Source organism: Epinephelus fuscoguttatus, linkage group LG22 (genome assembly GCF_011397635.1).
Source record: "Epinephelus fuscoguttatus linkage group LG22, E.fuscoguttatus.final_Chr_v1".
Lineage (NCBI taxonomy): Eukaryota > Metazoa > Chordata > Actinopteri > Perciformes > Serranidae > Epinephelus > Epinephelus fuscoguttatus.
The window spans coordinates 9504734-9528013 of NC_064773.1; the positions used below are offsets into that span (position 1 = coordinate 9504734).

Genomic DNA, 23280 nt, shown 5'->3' on the forward strand with positions numbered 1-23280 from the left:
AATGATCTGTAACATGTATTTATTAATTAACCACTCTCTGGGAATTAACTGATTTGTATCAGTTCTTACAGTACGGTTACCAAACCACAAATTCCTGGAGGGACTGCACAGAGCTGCAGCACAGCTACATACAGGGTACAGGCTTTACAGTTACACACACACACCACTGGTACACAAACAGACAGTCTTCTGTTCCTCCTCTCCCTTGTTCACACACCCAAACACACACGCGTACACAGGGGCCTCTTGCTTTCGAAAGCTCACTCATCCTTTTAATCGGTGTGGAATCCATCAAAGTGGGTCAAACTCCCTTCCCCATCTGCCCCGGCCAGATTTTAAATGCACGAGGGCTGATTAAAAAAAGACCAAGAAAATAGGGCAAATGCCTCCAACACACACGTATACAGTACACACCACTCAGGAGACCAGCCGCAGGAACCGACACCGAGGGGAGGACCGCGTGTTGGCGAGGGTGTCAGGGGGGCGTTTGTAAGCAGTCACCGTGTGCCAGTGTAACAAATAAAAGGTCAAGCACCTCAGCTTCAATCTGCCGGCCGTGTATCAGTTCGCCGTGTTTGTGCTCATTTGCATACAGCCACCTTTTGTTGTTCCGCCAACTGACCCTGAACACGTGACACAGGGAGGGCGGAGCATATGAGGAGGTGAGGGGGGGGCAGGGTGTGACAGGGCGCTGGGTAAGACAGCTGGGGGGGATAAGCTCACTCCCACAGCTGGGAGTATTACTGTGTGTGTACATGTATCTACATTTGAGTGACAGGCTACCACTTCTGCGTACGCCTCAGAGTGCATCGCTGCTGTTTCTTTGCAGTCGTGTGTTTTCATTTATAATCACATGTTGCCGTGGATACACCTGCACACACCGCTATTCAAATAAGAGCAGAGACAGTCCTCGCTAATCAGGCGCATGCACAGCTTGCAACAGTGAAAAAAAAAAAAGTCACACAAAGCGTCCACATGTTTCCCTCCGGATCAGCGCCATCCGGGTGTCATGTGATGAGTAGAGTAACCGCAGTCCGCTTTGATACATGCGTGGAGATCACCACAGGGGCGGGACCCTGCATTTAGCCCATCATCATCATCATGCTGCACAAATGGGGATTTCCAAGATTAAGTGTTGACATGCAGTCGATAGCGAGAGGTCACGAATACAGTAGGTTCAGTAGAGATGATAGAAAATGGGGACTCTCGATAATTATTCCTCTCAAACATTTATAGGGCTGCAAATAACCATGATCTTCTTCACTGATTAATACGTCAACTGTTTTCTCAATAATCAATCTTCTTCTAAACCTTAAGATATCAGGTTTAATGTTATAAAAGTCTAAGGGTGCTTTCAGACCTAGAGTTGTCTTGCTTTGGTCCGAATCGGGGACTAATTTGGTTCGTGTTCTCACAGCAGCATTTACAAGCGGACCAGATCAAATGCCTTGTGTGAGAAAGCTGCTCTTGATTGGTCAGAATTTCCATGTGGGGAAAATCCAGGAAGTAAACAAAACACTGAAGAAGAGTACACTTGCAAGATAAATGGGCACTCTGTCTGTGGAGACGGAGCAGCAGAGCCCCAAGCAGAGTGAATGTGTGATCAACTGTTGGTGAATTCATAAAGAAATATAACGCTCCGTTTCTTCGACCAACAGGGCTCTCATTTTAGTGTAGAGCGTCAGACCAAATTTATGAACGCACCATGTCAGGTCACTCACTCCCGGGATTGTGGGTCTTACTTGCAAAAGTAAACACCGACCAACGGGACCAGACTGGCCGACCCGTATGCTCTCACTCAGTGGATGGATGATGTCACAGGAAGCTTACAAAGGAGGACGACACTTGAACAGTTTCCTCCAGTTTGTTTGCTATCGAAGCTAACGTTAGCTAATGTGCTAAAAAATCTTGATGGGCAGTGGCGGCTGGTTTTGAGCCATGACTCCTTCTACTCTAGCTCCCAGTAACACAACAAGACGACATTTTAAGACTCCGATGTAGCCGACAGCCCTGTGGGGGAGAGGCAGGTTTTGTCTCCAGCTAACAAGCTGACGTCATTGTGATGTCAGCCCTAAAAGGGTCTACATATCACCCTAAATCTTACACACTGGACCTTTAATGATTAATCAGTTCTCAATTAGTCGTAAATTATTTGGCACCAGCTTTCTACAAGGTCACAGGAATAGAAACTCCCTCACGAACAAAGGCCGGAAAATGCAGCTCCCTTCCATGAGAGAATAAACACCAAGGTAGACTGTAGACAGCTGAAGCATCGCCATGATGAGCCATCTCTGGGTGCAGCAGAATTAGGTGCTCACTTGTCACTCAAACTGCTGTCTGGTGTCACCAGATGACTTATCCTGTCTCACAGACCTTCCCTGCTCCGGGAGCATGATTGGGCCTGGGAAAGTGTTCAGCTGTGCGTGTGAAGGTGCGAGAGTGTGTGATTTATGCACCAGAAGACGCAGAGCTGAATAACAGGCACAGTGTGTGCCATTCCTGCTCTCAGCTTCAGTAGCGTACGACAGACGACTCCGAGCTTCAGTGTGAATGTCCCCGTGTGGAGGTGAGCACCAGGCTAAATGAGAAGTAGCACTTTTTAATCAGCGTGCGCGGCCCTGTCATCCGTCTTTTCTGTCGAGCCCAGAATGCAAACTCTCAGTCAGGCTGTCAGAAGGGAGCGCCAACACGAGTCACGGCTTTAACGGTTTGATTAAGTGGGGTTGGCCCGCGCCATGGCCGTGCTTACAAACAGAGCACTGAGGACAGATGCTCGCAGACGAATCCGACCCCAAACAGCAGCTCTTTAGCCAAAGTCCCCTGCGGCCGCCATAAACTTCCAAAATGCCAATTCACTGCAAAAAGAGAGGATTACTTTGAAGGAGAGCGGCGAGAAGCAGCTCATTTCCTTCCTCTCCACATTACCGGCCGGCCAGAGGGATGCTTTTGTACAAAAAGGCCGCAGGGACGATTAAAATGTATCTGAGAATCTGTCTGAAAGTTGGCTGCCAACTTTGGCGTGACTTTGCCTCAGCCCTGATTAGATTCAGTCAGTGTTACCTCATTCTTGTTATCCAATTTCTTTCAATTAACAGTACAGTATGATCCTCTCGCTGTAATACACCTTCTACTGCTGGAGGTGACGAGCTGCACGGGCCGTGTGGAAAACAATACATTTTAGACAGAGACAGGAGGCCAGGGAGCGGCCTTTAGGCAGCTGAAGAGACTAATCACATGCAGCGCTAATTTGACAACCAAGGACAAACACTGGGCAACAATTATATCTCATTTTTCAGGTAGCTCAACCCTGACAAACACTTTGGCAGCTTATTGGATGGGAACAATGGGATATTAAATACAAGGACGTGGACAAAGCAGCTAATAATCTAACAAAGGAAAGATCCAGGGCTGAACTAAATATAAATGCACTCTCTATAAAGTGACACTTACTAAAAATGAAAGATGCTATTTTGCAGTTTCAACAAGCGACAGTCTCCAGAGTCCAAACACTAGAGTCTGCGTGTTTGAACATTCACGCTCAACTTTTACACTCAGTGAGCTGATTTTTAAAACCCCACAACTGCATTCATCTCACCAGAAAATCGTCCAGGGAGCAGAAACACTGCACACGCTGTTTCTCCAATTGCCTCTTACCAGAACAACTCCGTGAAGTGTCACTTGATAAAGACATTACACTGGCTTTTCCTGTTTTTATAACAACTGGCTGCGTGTATCTGTTGGACTTTACAAACTTGTGTCACATCAAAGAGACTCGTGGCTAAGACTCTGCTGTGAACCCACTAATATGGTCCAGTGGGTTCAGAGCACTGCCAACAAACCTCTCCCATGGGAGGAATCTGATTGGATATCACTCCAGCACCAGCAAATACACACACAAAAGGCTTAAACTGAGGCATACACACTACAGTGTACCAATATTTGCTAGGTCTGTGCAGTAGGGGTGGGCGACATGTCTCCTCTAATCATCACGCTGTAACCTGTGACAGGCTGTTATGATACCAGAACTATCACACATTCACATATTGTAGTTTTTTTATGACAAAATCACTTGAAGACACCGACTCCTGTGTGTGCACGCCAAGAGAGAAGAAGGAGAGACGCTGTGCTGCTGCCAGAGGAGCCGCTGACAGAGTTCCCTCTGAGTGGTAAGTCACTAAGAGTCTGAGAAGTCCGGGGCTGTTCATAAAACATTCAGGACGCCACAGTTTATTCCACACTACTGAAGCTGCTCCTCTTTTTGGAACCACTGTGGAGTTGGTAATAATTTCACTTTAAGCCATGCTTGTTGTCGCCATGGGTAACAGTACGATGTCACTATGTCAACAAGCCGAAATATCACGAGTATCACGATATGAATCTTTCATATGGTATTAAAAACTATATCGGTATTATCGTGAACAAGATGATATGGCACACCCCTAATTAGGGCTGTCAACGAATATTCTAAATTCGAAATTGAAAAAAAATTGACCTTCGAATGTGAAAATTGATATTCGATTGTGGAGGGAAAAAAAACTCCACCGCAGCTGTCCTCTTTGCGAGTGGCCGTTGGCCTGGGCCAGACGCTGAAACGATCGCTGCAGGGCACGAGCCGGCCACAGAGCTGCGCGGCGCGGCGCAGCTGGTGTGGATGATCAGTTAACATGGGCGCCGAAAGGAAACTGGCTTCGCTACTCGGCGCTTCGAGGCTATTCGCAGCGCTTCTGCGGGTGGTGTGGTCTGACGGGTCAGAGAGAGGGGGCGAGCGAGAGGTCCCTGGTTGTTTATAATGTAATGTTATAGATAATTGTTTTATGTGTTTTATGTGTTTTAATGTGTAGGTATGTACAAAACATTTATGTTGAAATAAAAATACCTACAAGGAGTTATGTGTCCTTGTATTAATACATATACAAGTATATTTCCTTGTATTAGTTTGCCCTCTTCTCGACATAATGCGAAAAAAACTTTTTCGAATGGTTCGAACCTATGAGTTATTTTTTAGAAGGAATATTCGAACGTCATTTTTGAGCAATTTTGACAGCCCTATATCCATATGCATATCCAGGTTCATGCCCTAGTGTGAAAGAACTTATAAATAAATTATATATTAAATAAATATTTCAGCAACTGTGTCAATTGATTATCACTAAACATAACCATGCTAACACACTAAAATAAGATGCTGAACATGACATTACAGGGACCTATGTTGCTGTTCCTCATTTTCTGCCTTATATGTAATGTTACAATGTCGGATGGTCACATTAAACATCTACAAAGTTTCAAATAATGAGGTAAATATTATGTAAAAGGAAAAAAATAATAATAATTTGCTCCAGGCACGCTACTGCAAGTGTTTACATTATGTAGCCGACAGTGCTACATTTAGCTACATGCTAACATCAGGGAAACATGTCATCTAGGTTGCTGACATTGTTAATTTATCCCTGATATCAGATCATATCTCTGCTGGAACATGTCCGGGTGTATACAGAAGCCGTCATTAGTCGTTTTTAGGCACAGGAAGTGTTATATTCAGGCTGCAAGTACACTGCTACATGTAGCTACATGTTAGCATCAGAGAAACATGTACTCTTTGGCTAATTTCTCCCGATTTTGGATCATATTCCTGCTAGGACAAGTCCAGTTGTGTTTACAAGATTTTATTGGTCATTTTTCACAGTACAAAATGCTGCTATTCTCTGTTACAGTCACTCCACTTCTGCAATGACGGTGCAGAGACACAGAGATGCCGAAACCTGGAAAACCCTGACCAATCGGAGCGTTTTTGAGGAGGGTGTCTTAAAGAGACAGGCGCTAAAACAGAGCGTTTCAAACAGAGAGTGAACACAGGTGTTCAAACACACACAGTATGAGGAAAATAAAGTGCTTTTTGAACATTAAAACATGTAAACATGTTCTAGTAGAAACCCAAAGTACATGTATGAGCTTGAAAATGAGCCTAACATACATCGTAGTGAACATGTTTTACTGTCTCTCTGGCAATGTGTAGACTTCTCTGTTGATTACAAAACTACAGGTTAGCGTAGGGGGGGAACACTGTTTTGCCCTCCTCGTCTCTGTGTTTCGTGACATTGTGCCACCTCTGTTGCTTCTAAATGGAAGATATAAAAAGGAGATATCTGCTGAGAGTCGGAGCAAGATGCAGAGACTGTAGACACAGCTCTGTCGCAGACTAGCGAGCTCCCGAACTAAGCAAACTCTGACATTTCTGGGTACATGTTTGCAGAGTCTGGCACTGAACACTAAAGGAACCCAACAACTTCATGACCCCTACGGAGCTGCCGAGTCTTCAAAAGGCACCTACTTTGCAATTTAATTCAATTTGCCTCGCTCGATTTTATAATTGCAAACTCGGAAGGGCAATCTGATAATGTGAATATCATTAGGTGTTGGTAAACAATCTGACGAGAACGTACTGATTTGGCACGGCTCAATGTAGCGATGCATGCTTTTTACAGTCCCTAACCAAGCATGATAGATCTTATGTCACCTCAGGGGTGGAGGAAAATGAATTGTGATTTATGTGTACAGAAGCAGCCTGATAGTGACTTTTTATGGGGATTTCCCGGGACTATAATCTGTGAGCGAGGACGCCTTTGATTTGGAGATATCAGAGGAGCTTCTTCCAACAGGTACGAGCCCTCAGGGAGTTTTTCCTCACTAATGATTTGACATGAAAAGGCAAAGTGAGGTTTATGATGCCCCGACACTGAAGGGAAAAATCTTCAACTGGGAAAGTCACAGTGGCTGTGCACTTAGAGGGCGGACGAACATGATATCGGAAGAGGTGATTTAAGAGGCAGAGATAATGATATTGTGGCTTATTGGGCTTCTGCAGCCCCCGGCCTTTCTTTGCTGAAAACATCACAGCACTGGCAAAACAAATACGTAAAAACCTGCAAGTAGGGATGAGATGCTCGGCTCTGTCGCTGCCCCAGATTGTGATTAGACTGATGAGGCAGGTGTATTTCGACATAAACATCTCATCTGAGCTCCCATCAGCACTCCAGCTCACTTGAAAAGCAACCCACAAACCACTTTCCACTCATCTCCAGCAAAAGCAGCAGCCTCTGAAATCACGCTGACTGCACCTGGATGCAAAAAACTCCAACCATCATCACCTTTTTATTTTTCCTTGCTCCCTGTCACGGTGCAACCAGCAGCTTCTTGAAGACTTGCTGCGAAAAATAACAAAATCTCACTCGCTGAAACATTTCCTTCCCCTCCTTTCTTCCACCCACAGTAAAAAACAGAAAGTGCTGGCTTAGTTACAAGAGTCACAGGGAACACGCTCGATCAATACCCACTGACACCGCTTCATTGCCATGCACAGGCTCTGGGCAGAGCTGAAATATGCACGGGCAGCCTACAGTGATCAATGTAGGGCACTGTGCACGTGTCCTTATTTCTCTTTAGAAACAAGAGGAATATAATAGAGCACAATTCAAATATAGATACACAGAGGGTGAGATACAGTGGGCTAAGCTTGAATAATTGAACATCATTATACAGTATGAAGATCTCACAATTTCACCCTCAGATGTTTTATTTAACAAGCTGAAGTGTGAAGCCATTACAACTCTTCTGTGATATTCTGCTTTTAAGATTTAAAGTATATAAAAATAGTCCCTTATGGTATGTTTTTATGATGACTGGGTGCACATATGGACTCCTTAGCATCCACTTTATGCAACGAGGCATTATGAAAGAGCATGTCTCCCTTTTTCCAGCTAAAATGCAAAAAAGCAGTGGACTGAAATGCAACACAAAGTCGTGCAAAATTAGGACTGAGCCATCATGGGAGTCTGAGGGTCTGCACATGCACGCAGGTAGGAAACACCCAACAACCAGTGCTCTGCAGGCAATCCTATGCGTGCCAACACCCCTAAATATGCCACAATAACAGCCACAAAGCATCAACAAAGAGCTGCCAGGAGAAGAAAGCATCAACTGCTATAACATCTGAGTTATGAACCAGAGGGATAAAAAATCCACTGTGAACTTGCCTGAAATGTGTAAAACCTCGTCCCATTCGGCGGGTGCACCTTCGGGGAGTTGGTCCCCGTACTCATGTCTGAGAAAATCATAATCCCTTTGATGGGCCAACAATCCACAGCTGTATCAGCCAGACGCAGTGTGCTTCACGGAAACTCTTAAAAGCGACCCGAGGCAGGAGGCGAGCGCTCGGATCAGCCCCTGACCCGATGCTGCGCTCCCGGCATCAGACGGTGGAGAGCTCAGGTGGAGATGGAGATGCGCAGCGACGCTCCGAGGGAAAGAAAGAAGGAAACGAGGACACTCTCTGGGCTGATTTAAATGTGCCCTCCTCACGCATGTAGGTGACTATGCTGTGTGTCCTTCGAGCGATTTGCCTGGAGAGTAAAACGGAGAGACAGCGGCTCCATGGTGCCCCGACGCCCGCTGCAAGCAGCTCTGGCAGCGGCTCGGATGGGTCCGTCTGTGCGCGGATTATCGCCTCCCTCCTCCTCCTCCTCCTCCGGCTTCACCAATAATCAGTCAGAGCATCACGACACGGCTCAGCCAACAACATACCCGGGTGCAGCAGAGACACACGTTCACTCTGTTTTTACACTGTAAAAACTGTTTACTAGGTACAAAGTCATGAAAACACAGGGCCGTAACCACATATTTAAGATTGGGGGGCCCCATTTTCAAGTGACCTTCCACTAAGCCCCGCCCCTTTGTGATGGTCTGGCAGTGTCAGCAGTAGACAGAAATATGATCATATTTTTGGAGAGTTGAAACAGTGATTCCCCTTGTACAAAAAGGGTTGTACAAGGGGAATCTGCTCTCCCAGGTGAGCTAGTAAGCACCCCGAAACCAACCATTTTAGAGCAGTTAAAAACAAAAACCTAAGATAGGAAGGTTTTGATGACGGAGTGCCATTTAGAGAGCTGGCACATGATGAAAAGTGCACACACTATGAATTTTTTGTGACATCCCGCACTATGATTTGTTTTTATGACACGCTTACACTTAACAAAAACTGAAGACTGTTTTGAGGTGTCAATTAGTTGCTGAGAAAAGCCATTACTGCATCTAAACAGCATATGAAGCTGAAAAACACACTGTTGGAAATGGCAAAATTACTTTTAGGACCTTGCTGCTCAATGGTAGGTTGTTCCCTTTGACAAGACGCAAACTTTATGTTAGAAATAAAACAAGTGCAAAGGGTGGATGGCAGTGGTCACACCAAAGAAGTGGACATCATTACGAAACTCCAGGGTACATAGCACTCGTTACATTACTGGTAAGTTACGCAATGTTTTAGTAGAATGAAGAAAAACACACGGCATAAGGCCCGTTTCCACTGCAGGAACTTCGGGGTAATTTTACGGGGCCGGGGCCGTTGGTGCGTGTCTCCACTGCAGGAACCACCCCGAAGGACAGAGTTCCAGAACTTTTACAGGGGCTAAACAAGTCCCTGCCTCGGAGTAGGCTAGGTACTCAGAACGGCCCAGAAAGACTCCTGGCTGGGGCTTGGGGATTACTTGGTGCTGACTGGATATACTCAAGGCGGGATGTGACGTTTTGTAAATAACAACATGGCTATTGTAGTTTAGCTAGGCTAACTGTTAGCTGTTAGCGGTGTCTGTAACAACTCAATAAATGGTCCGTGAAAAAAATATTTTTTCCAGCAGATATCTTAGTTACAACATGATTGAGCTAGCAAAGCAGTTTTGTGTTGATATGTGTGGTATTTATTCAGTTCTGGGAAATCACGATGTCTAGAAAGCATCAGTGGCTGCAGCTGACAGGGACAGCTAACAGCAGCAGCAAAGCTAACATCAGGATGTCATCTCTTAAAAGCCTCCCGTTGTCGGGTATGACATGAAACTACTACTAACTAGTACTAGTTAGCTCAATCATGTTGTAACTAAGACATCCGCTGGAAAAATATTTTTTTCATGGACCGTGACCGGAGTTATTACAGACACCGCTAACGGCTAACGGCGTCCATGCTCCACTACGTCGCCCCGGTCAAAATGGTCACGCAACGATTACATCACATACAGAGCCCAGTAACTTTACAGGAACCTTCCTCCTACTCCGCTCTCTCAGCGGAGACACGGCGGTTGAGAGGACCGAGCAAGAGGACGTTCCTGTGGTAGTTCCTGCCCCCCAAATAGTACCAGGAACTTCTTCAGTGGAAATGGGCCTATACACAAATACCAATGCACTGCTCTCCCTCTGTTAACTGTTGGCTAGCAATTGTTAGCTTGAACAAGCTAACAATTGCTAGCCAACAGCAAAAAATTGCAAAAATTTTGGGTTTACCTAAGGTGTCTGTTTCTTTGGTATGACTGCTACAATTCACACTTTGCGCTGGTTCATTGGACCTTAATTTCTAACCTCAAGTTTATACTTTGTCAAAGGACTACTTAGACTGAACAGCAAGGTCCTGAGCAAGGTCCAAAGCTGATTTTGGTGTTTCCCCCAGTGTGTTCTTCACCTTAAGAGGACTCAAGGTCAGTGTTTCATATGCTATTACATGCAGTATTGGCTGGACTGGAAGTTTAGATGGAACGGTGATGTTGTTTCCTAGCAACTGAAGGAAACCTTGAAACGGTCAATAATGATCGACAGTAACTTAGCCTACACAGTACACATACATCCTTGCTTTCCATTTTATCATACATTTGAAAGAAATAAAATAGAGACGCAGAGCAGTGTTTGACATTGACTGTACCAACAGCAGTCAGGCAGCAATGACTTGTGCTGGTCTACAGCAACACCGCTTGCACAAACCAAATACTGAACTGCAGTAAAACCCAAAGCCACCAGTAACATTAATGGCAATTTGTTACATCTATTAATAACTATGATTATTGTTGAATAGCAGTGTGGGGCTGCCTTTCGTAGCAGAAAAAGTCCTGAATTAAAACAAAAATAAAGCCAAATTTCTTAATAAAATTAATATTAAACTTGTTTGTTTTTTATTTCTTGTTGTTAAAGTAACAATACTCCTAAGTATATTCTGCTTTGGAGATAAAGCTAGGAGATACAGACACAGTTTTAAATATCTAACCTTGATTATTAAATGACTTGCATGTTGTCATAGGTGTGTATTTTTTGCAGTGTAGCTCTGTATTGATTGGAGGAGGAGAGGGCCGCTTGAATTCCTTAACTGTGGCAATTTTCTCTGTGGAACAAGATGAGAAGTTATCACTGTCTGAACACACTATGTGTGAACGACGGCCTCGTGTGTTCACTCAGAGGGGGGAGGGGAGTGATGTTGCTGTTCCATTTCATGTGCAGAGCGGCTGTAGGAGGAAATATTGATCACAACATGAAGGTTTACAGGTGTTTTTATGGGTAAATATATCGATTGGAACCAAATACATTTAGCTGACCATTATGAGGCGTCTTACCTGAAATAAAGTACAGTAACATAAAGTATTGAAAAATAAAATAAAGTACGGTAACATAAAGTAAAGAAAAATATAATAAAGTACAGTAACATAAAGTATAGAAAAATATAATAAAGTACAGTAACATACAGTATAGAAAAATAAAATAAAGTACAGTAACATAAAGTAAAGAAAAATAAAATAAAGTAGAATGAAGTAAAGTGAAGTAAAGTGAAATGAAGTAAAGTAAAATAAAATAAAATTCAAAAATAAAGTACAGTAACATAAAGTATAGAAAAATAAAATAAAGTACAGTAACATAAAGTAAAGAAAAATAAAATAAAGTACAGTAACATAAAGTATAGAAAAATAAAATAAAGTACGGTAACATAAAGTAAAGAAAAATATAATAAAGTACAGTAACATAAAGTATAGAAAAATAAAATAAAGTACAGTAACATAAAGTAAAGAAAAATAAAATAAAGTACAGTAACATAAAGTATAGAAAAATATAATAAAGTACAGTAACATAAAGTATAGAAAAATAAAATAAAGTACAGTAACATAAAGTAAAAAAAAAAATAAAATAAAGTACAGTAACATAAGTAAAGATAAATAAAGTACAGTAACATAAAGTAAAGAAAAATATAATAAAGTACAGTAACATAAGTAAAGATAAATAAAGTACAGTAACATAAAGTAAAGAAAAATAAAATAAAGTACAGTAACATAAGTAAAGATAAATAAAGTACAGTAACATAAAGTAAAGAAAAATATAATAAAGTACAGTAACATAAAGTATAGAAAAATAAAATAAAGTACAGTAACATAAAGTAAAGAAAAATAAAATAAAGTACAGTAACATAAAGTAAAAAAAATAAAATAAAGCACAGTAACATAAGTAAAGATAAATAAAGTACAGTAACATAAAGTAAAGAAAAATATAATAAAGTACAGTAACATAAAGTATAGAAAAATAAAATAAAGTACAGTAACATAAAGTATAGAAAAATAAAATAAAGTACAGTAACATAAAGTATAGAAAAATAAAATAAAATAAAGTACAGTAACATAAAGTAAAGAAAAATAAAATAAAGTACAGTAACATAAAGTAAAAAAAAAATAAATAAAGTACAGTAACATAAAGTATAGAAAAATAAAATAAAATAAAGTACAGTAACATAAAGTAAAGAAAAATAAAATAAAGTACAGTAACATAAGTAAAGAAAAATAAAATAAAATAACAGTAACATAAAGCTTAAAATACACTAACATAAGTAAAGATATACACATAAAGTAAAGTATAATAAAGTAGTAACATAAAGTATAGAAAAATAAAATAAAGTACAGTAACATAAAGTATAGAAAAATAAAATAAAGAACAGTAACATACAGTATAGAAAATGCATAAAGTACAGTAACATAAAGTAAAGAAAAATGGGAAACAATAAAGTACAGCAGATCTAAAGTAAAATAAAATAAAGCAAGTAACATAAGTAAAGATAAATAAAGTACAGGCTCTTGCTTTAGAAGCATTTCCTCAGACCTGCCATGTTCCCATGCAGTTGGCCCATATTGATTTGTTTTTTGTTTTTTTGCTGACGCACTTTTAAGTTTTTATGAAATACAACTGCCTCAGCCAATTTAAGACAAGCACACTGCCTAGAAGCGGCTTTTATCTGCAATTTTACATGAAGAAAATCACTTCCCCTTCTACAGACTTCCAACCAGCAGTGACACATCTCCACTTTTCATCCATTTTTTTTTTTCTCGTCAAGTGGTCTTTTCATGAGAGTAATCCACATTTGCTGAATGGTTTGATCCAACTCTCTATCCTAACTACCAAGAGCCATCTTGAGGAGAAAAAAAAAACACCTTAAAAATGACATTATTTTCTTTGTTCCGCTGAACTATGTGAAAGCATTCAAGTGAACGTGTATCCTGATGAGGTGGAATGTGATAATTGGATCAAAAAGCAAAGTGTTCAGCTTTTCTTCAGTGATCAAATCCAGTTTAGTCACTATAGGAACGACCCAAGCGGTCGGTGCTCTGGCCTGATTTGGTACTGTTAGACACAGCTCAGTGAGCTTGATTAAGCTGAGTGGGTTGAACTCACAGCGAGCCTCACACTCTTAGGAGGGATTTGGTTCTGGGAAACTTCAAAGTGTTTGCTCTTTACATCGCAGGTTAACAGCATTTCCAGCTGTGGAGCAGCGGATCCCATTAACCAGCCTGAGCTGAGTTTGCACTCCTGACCCAAAAATAATTCAGACTGCTCCTCAAGCTCACACTGTGCTGTAATACCAGGTATCCAGTGTGGGCTCACCCCTACACTGTGACGATAAAGTAAAAGCCGAAGAAAAGACACTTAGGAACAATGATATGTACAAAATTAAAGATGGGAGCACAAAGGTGTCAAAAATCATCTTCCATCTTTTTCAGAGAAATGGATGTTGGGACTAGATCACTACCTCCTGATCTACCCAGAGCGGTGTCAGGAGAGAGCCGGGCAGAGACGCTCCAGATGGGGTCTACAGTCCAGGCATCTGATTGGCTGACAAAACCTGGGCACAGTGGGAGGGAAGCTTCAGTCTCATCTGCTGAAACCAAACGTAACATTCAATGACTACCTTATTTTTACGCTTGTCATACCTCGCCAAATGAGACAACGATTAGCTAGTTAGCCACCCCACAGTCACTCCGCCTCGCTCCCACTGCTGTTCACTGCTTCGAAAGGAGGAGAGCTGTCAGCAGCTCTATAAACCAACCTTCAAATGGTGGCTGTAGAAGCTTGAATTTAGCCAACGCAAACCCTCCACAGCTGGTGTTACACTGAAATCTGTGACCCATCAGAGTCTGTGACCCAGCCCATAAACCCCAACTAGCTAATAACTTCCCAAAGTCTGGTACTGGGTCATAGTATCTGACAGGTCACAGATTTCTGTGATGCACTGGGTGTCACAGCAGGCTGGTGTCCAGCGGTAGCACCAGGTCTAAGCTGTGTAAAGGCAGCAACAGAAAGTTTGCGGATCTGGTCAGCAAGTCAGGGCTGACAGATATCTTTCCCTTCTTCCCTCAGTCGGTGATGAATATGGAAAAGTTGATCATGTTAGCGCAGGGCTACCCAGAGCTTTACATCTGTCCCACAGACGATAGGCCTACACACTTACAAACAGCTCCTGGAAGAAGATCAGCTGTGCTCTCAGGATTTCAGGTAAATAGGCTACACAGTGCTTGTTAAGGCTGCTAGCAATCTCAGACACAACCTGCCGCCGTGCTCTTGAAAGCTGGCACAAAATAGGCACAAGAGTAGCACCCAGTGCCTGACTTTGTGTTTTCCTGGCGGTTCAAGACGCAGCATGTGTACAGCCTCTAATTTCCAGGACTGGTACCTGCGGTTATTCCACAGGCTAGTTATTAACATGTCGGGCAGGAAATCCAAAGTGTGGGATCATTTTGAGAAGGTGAAGGACGAACCCAAGGTGATATGTAAACTCATCTCCATTGGTCGACTACAAACATGACGTATCATCTGAAACATGGAAGTAGCTACATGCCCATTAGCCCACAGCGTCATTAACAGGCGGCTCGCTCAGTGTGTGACGTGCACTTGGAGATAAAATATAGGCCTATATTAATGAAGGGTCATTAGTACGGTTTTGTATTTCTCTGTAATGTAGCACAGTGTTAACAATGTTACTGATACTATTCTTTCTCACACCTTCAACTCAAACCTCCAAAATATATCATTTAATAATTAAATTAATATAGTAAACATGCAGGAGACTAGTCGACTAATGGGCCTAAATGACGACTGTTGGTCGACGAGGAAAATTCTTCATCAGGAGCAGCCCTACTGGCACTGAACTGAAATCATGAGGCGCAAAATCATCCAGTCTGGATGTGTCCTGTGATCCTGCTGGGCTCACCATGTTCAGTCTGATAACTGATCTCCACAAAGAGGAGAACAGAAATCAATGGCTGCCTGGAACATTCGAAAAAGACATTCAAACTTTAATTATTAAGGAGCTAAAACTTGCAAAAGCGCTTTTGTGTTGCATAAAATCAATCAATGTGGTCAAAGTGTTCAGTTTTCCAGACTGGCAGGGATAATGATGTTCAGTTTTTAAAAAAAAACATCGCTACAGTTCAACACTGGGACAAATTGGAGCTATTATTATTTGAGAAGTTAGGGTTTCAAAGGAATAAAAGACCAGCGTTTCACTTCTCTGCTGCTCTGTGTCCTCACTTGTAACAAACTGCCCGACCTGCTGCAGCATCACTACACACTGTGGACGTGCAGGATCTTTGCCATCAGAGGCAACTAAGCCCTGTGTGCTGCAGTGCACTGGACTCTGACGTCATTGTACAGATGTGCAGTGGGCATGGCTTAGTGCTTCTGAGCTCTCATTGGCTGGAGCCTCTCAATCCTCTCTGTGGTTTCTCCGGCTCTGATTGACACCGCTCTTTGTCTTTCAGCATTTTCAAAGCTGCCAAATCATCACGGATGGACCATCATATCCGAGTCAAGAGGCCAATACTCTTACAGAATGATTTCCAATTAATTAAAGCACGTTATTGTTGAACAAATTAAACAGCTACTAGAATTTCTGATCAAAGTATGGTGTTTAAAAAGTAATATTTTTAATTAATATTTCATCAAAGTGCTTATTCACAGGGCCCCACTGAGGCAGTTTGTGCAAACGCAGAAACTGTGTTCATTAAACCAACACCTGAGTGAGAAAGCGTGTGTGTGTGTGTTTCTGTGTTCATGTGCTTTCATGCACAACTCCTCAAATGCATCCCTGTCTCCATCTAAATCCCTTAAGGAGAAAAACACACACAGTCCTTTTTCATCAATCAAAGAGCTCAAACAAATTGATTTTTGGTTTGAAAGCCTGTGTTTGATCAGTCCGCGCTCCTAATCTATGAGGCCAGCTACAGCCTCCGACAGACACAGTGTATCAGATAGAAGCTGTGATGATACATAGAGGGGGGTATCTGGGAGAGCTAATGTGCATTTAGGTACACTCTTAGAAATAAGGGTTCCACAAGGGTTCCTGCTGTCGGGCTGAGGGTCTACCCAGAAGCATCTGCTTCTGAGGAACCAATTTTTTTGAAGAACAGGTTCTTCTAGGGTTCTTTGTAGACTAAAGCTCAGGTCAGATCAAAGATTTGCGACGAGACACGCCCTTTAAGAACGTTGCAGAAAGTTGCAGCGGTGCGAACAGGCCGGTCTGAGCTCGACTCAAGCCGGCTGATGGTGTCACCTGCAACTCAGCTGGTCAAACTGTCGGTGTCTGGTTTTAGAACATAAAGCACGTCACTTGTTTCTACGGCCAGTTGGCTTGTAGTGAAGTCAAAATGAACACAGATGGCATGTTAACGTGCTGCGGAACGTGCTCTGTCCCCCAGCCATTAATTGGCGCTGCTTACTTATATTATTGTGGTGTTTTTATTATGAACACAGTCCATCTGATGCTCGTTTAATGTTTTTCACCATTCCATCACTACTACAAATGCAGCTGTAGCCAGTATCTCACTATCACTCACTATCCTCATTCAAATTTTAGAAGCGACAAATTATATTCAGCCACAAGCTGCAAATGAGAACAGAGGTGTTGCATAGAGATGATACACCATCTTATCTAGCTGCATTGGTGTGAACTGGCAGGTTTTTAGAACGTTGCAGAACGGTCCGTTGCAAGTAGCTGCAAGCTTCAACTCGTCTCGTCATGAATCTTTGCTCTGAGCTGGGCTTTAGGTTTTCATTGAGAACCCTTTTTTGAAGAATGCATTCTTCAAGCGTTGTTAAGACTTATGCTGCGTTCACACTATGAGCGACACAGCAACAGGCTACAATTCATTTTCAAATGGAAGCCTGTGTGTGTGAAGCTACAAAGTGGCGCCCAGCAGTGGTCGCTGCCAAGGGGCGATAGATGAGATGGCCTAAACTTTTTTTAGCACTCAATGTAGGGTTGCGCAGTATGAGATTTTCATAGTACAATAATCGTCTCAGAAAATATTGCGGTTTCACAGTATTACAGAATTATTATTATCAGTCAGAAAGATCCTTAAAGGAATTCAAATGGAAGGGTTATGTTTGGTTAAACAAACGTTTTATTACTATATTTGAAACTTGAAACCATTTTTTAAAGGAAGTATGTGTAAAAAGTCTGCCCTTTGAATATGACTTAAAGTTAAGATTTTCTCTCCAGCTGTATTTCAGTATTGTAGATAAGCAAATGTACATGGTATGATAAACATCAATTTTAATATCACAGTTTACCTTGAAACCAGTATACAGCTGCAACCCTACTCCAATTACGCGCTGAAGCATCAACCAATGATATGTTTCTTTTTCTTGCTGTGGTGCTGCGTCATTTAGCTTAGCAATGTGGCAGCAAAATGTGATGGGGCTCAGACACCGATCATTAAGTATCGATGTTTTTATGACCTAATACAAACTTCAGATGTTGTTCTGTTCAGGTGCATTTGGTGGTTCTAATTTACAACCACATTTCGGTTCTCAGCCCTACTGCACCACTACAATAGTAAAGGCTGTAGTAACAGTTGTGATTTTGTGAAATCCCCATCTGCTAAAAAGATGAACCATGAGTGTTGTGGGTTGCACCAATCAAGCCTAAAGCTGCAGGATGTGGTTGCCTGACCCCTGGCTAACCTATCTGAGAGAGATCCATGGTTAATGCAGTCACTGCTATTTCTAGAGCCCCTCTGGGTGCGTTCTTAAACCAGTTCTCTTCAGGAATCTTGGAACCTTGTTGAGATCTTGCCATTATAATCCATTGTAATCAAGGAGGTGTCATCAACAGAGGGCGTTGCACAACAGAAGTAGATAGATAGAGTAAAACAGCAGATTACCTGAGAACATTCGTTTTGTTATCAAGGATATTTGTTTTTATCCAAAACACAAGCATGGATCAAGTGCAGACTTTGTTTTATCCAATGATATCTTATTTAACATCTCTTCATCATCTCTTTCCAACCTGTAGAATGTGATACACCCACTTATGTTATCATGGTTCACACCTCAGGAAAAAGAAACCAACTTTTTTTTTTTTTGATCCAGCTAAGAACCAACTTTACGGGTTCCGAACCACTTCATTTGTGGTCGAAATGCTCAGAACAGTTCAAGACTAGGTGCAGGAATTGGAACAGAACCTGCTCCATGTTGGTGGAAAAGAGGCATCTGACGGGTCTGTGTGGAACCATTACACCATAAAAGGGTTCTGTAGCACCTCCCATGAGAGGTTCTGGGTAGTGCCTGACACAGATTGTTCTAGGTATAACCCTTTATGTTGGGTTCCAGGTAGAACCCTCTGATACCCCTTTTGCACCAACATGGAACAGGTTCTGCTCTGGTTCCTGTACCTAATTTTGAACCGTTAGAGCATTTTCAAAAATAAATTTGTTCGGAAGCTGAAAATTTGGTTCGCAGTTGGAACCAAATAACAGTAAGCCTTTCATAACCTGAGGTGAGAACCATGACAACATCAGTGGGTGTGTCGTATACTACAGACAGGAAAGAGAAGATGGTGAAGGCTATAGTTGAGACGTTACTGGAGAAATCGTCAGGAAAACAGTGTCCAGTGGTCTCATGAAAAATCAAATATCTGTAATAACAGAACAAATGCTCTCAGGTGATCAGTGCAATCTGCCCCATTGCTACGATGTGCATTGTGTAACGCCCTCTGCTGATGACACATCCTTGATTACAGTGGTTCCACTCAAATCTGGTGGAAACACGGGTTAAGAGCAAGAGCTAACGTCGTGGAAAAAGGTGTATGAAAGGGTTCCAGGAACCACAGAGGGTTCTCCTATGGCAACAAGCCAAAGAACCTTGCATGGCTCTCATTAGCACGTTTATTTCTAAGAGTGCAGGAATGTGTAACGCTTCTCTGAGAGGTCTTGTTAAGGGACGATATGAATTCCCTGTAAAGCCCCAGCTGTTGAGTGAAAACACATAAAGCACTAAGCAGTGACCCTCGGCTATAATAGTGGGAGTACGAGGCCACACTAGCAGGGCTGCGCTAACCTGAGGATATGTATGTAAATCGCACATTTTCATTCACCCTGCATGTGTGTGTGCGCACTGTGTGTCTCCAACACACAATGTAAGCTTCTGACAGATTACTTTGCCGCAGGCCTGTATGGCCAAACAACCACTTAAACTGCAAATGAGCTGCAAACAAGGTACAGCACAGTAACACTCTGTGCAAAGACGATTCGGCTTTTGCATCTTCATCTTGGAAGACGCTGTAAATGAAGATAAAGCAGTGTTCAAATCATATTGCACCAACAAAACATCACTGGAAACAAGCCTCTCTTTTTTTAAGCAGCAAACACAACAGAGAAGTCAAATTAATTAGTTACATGGAATACTGGGGACAAATGAGATGACAGGAGGCAATTATTTCTGGAACAAGAGTCATGACGGTCTGTCCTGACGTGCAGAGCAAAAACACAAAAACTGAAACTGTCAAATGGGAAGAAGCTGGGGGTAAATATGGCAATTTATTTAAAACAATCCTTCAGCAAGATGAGGATGCTGTCTTAAAAAAAATGCTTGAATGCCCCTCTGCCTGAATTTTAATGGTTATCCTCATCCAAAGGACAAAACAACCATTCATGGAAACTAGGGCTGCAACTTATGATTATCTCCACCACTCATTATACCAGTTATTTCTAGCATTAGTTAAATACTTGCGAAAGGCATCTGAAAGCAGCACAAGAAAAGTGACGGCAATCCAGGTTTCAAAGGGTTGACTGATCATTTAGTCAATCAAATATCAGAAAAAAGTGAAAAATGTCTACTGCAAGTCCCCACAGCCCAGGTGACAACATCAAGGTGCTTGTTTTGTCCAGTAAAACCAAAACACGTTCGATCAATGATGATGCACGATACAATACAAAAGCAGCATTTTCTGTCTGTTAACTGCTCGAATGATTAAGCAGCTGTTTCAGTGCAACATGGAACCACTAGTCATGTAAAACTATAGACAATATTGCTGATGTTATGATATAACTCCCCTGTTTGGGCCCAAAGTTACGCCTATTTAAGGGCAGGGCAGCTTGAGTGACAGGCTGTCTACGAGGAGTCGGATCCACTGCTTGCTCCTCCACAGCTCCACCCTCTCATCAAAATATGGTCACTTTTGGCTCCAAAAAACAAGATGCTAACAACCGAAATGCTAAACTTGAGGCTTCAGTACCAACCAATGACCAACCAACCAACCAATGGGAGATACCATGATAGCCACACCCATTATTTATGCAGTCTGTGGTAGTGGTTTCTCCATTTCAATGTTATCATTAGGGTTGGGTTGGTATGAGACAAAATAAAAAATAAAAAAATAAAAAATAAAAAGCGACCATAGGACAACAGAGTGACAGTAACACGTTGTTTCTTTTATTCCTTACAAATAAATTTTGCAGCTTACTCAATCAGTGCAAACGAGGGTTGCCTCCTTCGTCTGGCTCAAAGCCAAAGTGTTGCCATAGTGGCACATTCTTTGATTTCTTCGAGACTAAATTGTCCGCCATTATCGACTCCCCATCACTATTAAACAAACTCCAGGCTACAGTAGAGGCCTCGGTGCATGCACACTCAAAGCCCCCTAGCTCAGTCCCCGCCCCACCCCCACCCCCCTCTCTCTCCCCTGCTTGCTGTGCGCTTGGCGAAGAGGCAGACACAGGTGTTCACAGACTCAGGTGTACTATAGGCGGAGCGGACTACGTGAGGAATGTCGGCAGTCATTCGGGCTTCCATAGTCGAGCACACTTCCGCGTTGTAGTTTCCTGTAGAAATGTCCGTGAAAAATCCCTGCGATGTGAAAAATACATGCCGAGCAGTCTTTTGTGTGACTGGTGCGTGGAGCGGAGTCTGCGTGGTCGTAAAATCTGAGCTTTGTGTGCACAGGGCTTGCGGACGTCCGCTTTTAGTCCAGGCAGACCTTCACAAGAGTCCGCTCCGCATATGTTTGGGCCTGACGTACGCGGTTCGGTCGGTCTCCAAAAAAAAAAAAAAAAACCCGGTCCAAGATGGAGTACCGAACCGAATTGGTATTACCAAGAACCGACCCAACCCTAGTTATCATCCCTGCCAGTCAGGGCTTGTGATGTGTCACACATTCATAATTCCCACGCTCGAACAGTGACAAATAGGTTCCTTTCTTTAAGGTTTTTTTTTTTAAATTAAATTTAAAATTAATTTTTTTTTAGCTAGAGTTTGCCTCTTCATTAGGAAATGTGTGTGTGCACAACATATTGATAGAGTCAATTAAAAATCCACTCATAACTTTTTGTGTTTGCCCAGTTGAATGTTGCCATCATAATGTGTAGTTATCACAAAATCCAACTGCACACCATTTGAGGACCACTGGTCTGCGGGTCAAACTAAGCAGTGCTGATCAAATATGAATCAAAATTCCGTTACTGCGTTGCCTATTTCTTGCCTTAAATGTTTTCAGGAACATATTTCAGTGTACTGTTTAGCTGTAAAATGAGAAAGTTGATCCATGATTGTGTGGCAATTATGTCAATCACGAGCACTGACTGACATGACTGTTAGAGACTCCACAGCTCTGATTGGTTGTTTTTCTTCACATGCAAAAAGGCCATTTGAAATGCTATGGAAATATATATTCTTTTAAATAAAATGTAACCATTTAGAAAACAAACAAACATGAGTGTCCCATTTTACCTGAACATGTCATCAGAGTGAGGCTGGAGTTCTTCTTTTTTGGGGGGCATTTTGTGCCTTTAATGGACAGGACAGTTAAGTGTGAAAGGGGGAGAGAGAGAGAGGGGATGACATGCAGCAAATGGCCACAGGCTGGACTCAAATCCGGGCCGCTGCTGCAACAGCCTTGTACATGGGGCGCCTGCTCTACAACTAAGCCACCGACGCCCGCTGGAGTTCTTGATGTGTTTGAAGGTCTAAAGTTTCTTGAGTATTTTACTTAGCAACATATTTTTTTACAGAAATATAGCAGAGAACCGTAACAACTTCTAATGTAACACTCAGGGTAGTCTTCAGAATTGCAGGTGTTGTTCTTGGTAATCAACCAAAAAGGGTCCAAAACCTAGATTAATTTTTTTTTTAACCAAACAACTGATCCATTTAGGCACAAACTGCACTTGAAATTATAGGCAATATTGCAATATTAATGTGACATATTTTTATGACATGGATCATGAAATGCACTAAAAATAGATCACTGACATACAGTAGATAATACATGACTGTCATTCCACGCCATCACCAGTTGGTGTTGCTTTAAATAGCACTGCTCCAGAGAGTCCTTCTCTGCTTTGGCTACTCGCTGAGGCGCACATTTGATATGCAGCACATGATAAATCACTGTGGGACTGCAGGATTGGGAGGATAGTGGCATGTTTGAATTAGCATACTCTGTTGTCACCATGCCTGGCACACAGTGTCAAACACACTCTTAACAAGCTGACTAGAGACGCGGCCCTTTAAGGCGCTGAGGCTGTGTTGTCATGTACTGTAGTACCTACTGTATTCCAGAGCTCCCCAAAGAGCTCAACTGTCACATGAAGCAAGTGGCAAATCTGCGCTCGTCCTCTGGGTGTGGAGTCAGATTACAGAGAGAGACAAGGATGTATGAGCATCAGGAATGGGCTTCACTGATTCTCCAAATACTGGGAGGAAGTAGGACATTTTTGAGGACAAATCACTGAAGACAAAGGAGTGCAGGTTTCCTGAAAGTTTGGTGAAGAAAGCTCGAGGTTTTCTTTCTTATTTCTGTGCTACTTCCTGTATGATAGCTCCGTCTCCAGCTGAAGGGCCCCTCGAGGCTCCACAACACTGCCACCTTCATTATCAGACTTGTCG

General features: G+C 42.3%; 1 protein-coding gene across 6 annotated transcripts in view; it reads right to left on the minus strand.

Annotated features, from left to right (window-relative positions):
- Positions 1-23280, minus strand: part of ppfia2 (PTPRF interacting protein alpha 2) — a 282784-nt gene that overhangs the window by 156614 nt on the left and 102890 nt on the right. For 2 of the 6 annotated variants that reach the window (XM_049566809.1, XM_049566808.1), the window contains exon 1: positions 8034-8483. The exons of the other annotated variants lie outside the window; for them this stretch is intronic. In XM_049566809.1, coding sequence (XP_049422766.1) covers positions 8034-8114 — 81 coding nt within the window. In that variant the 5' untranslated portion in view covers positions 8115-8483. Of the gene's footprint in view, positions 1-8033; positions 8484-23280 lie in introns of those variants that run through there. 6 annotated transcript variants of the gene reach the window in all.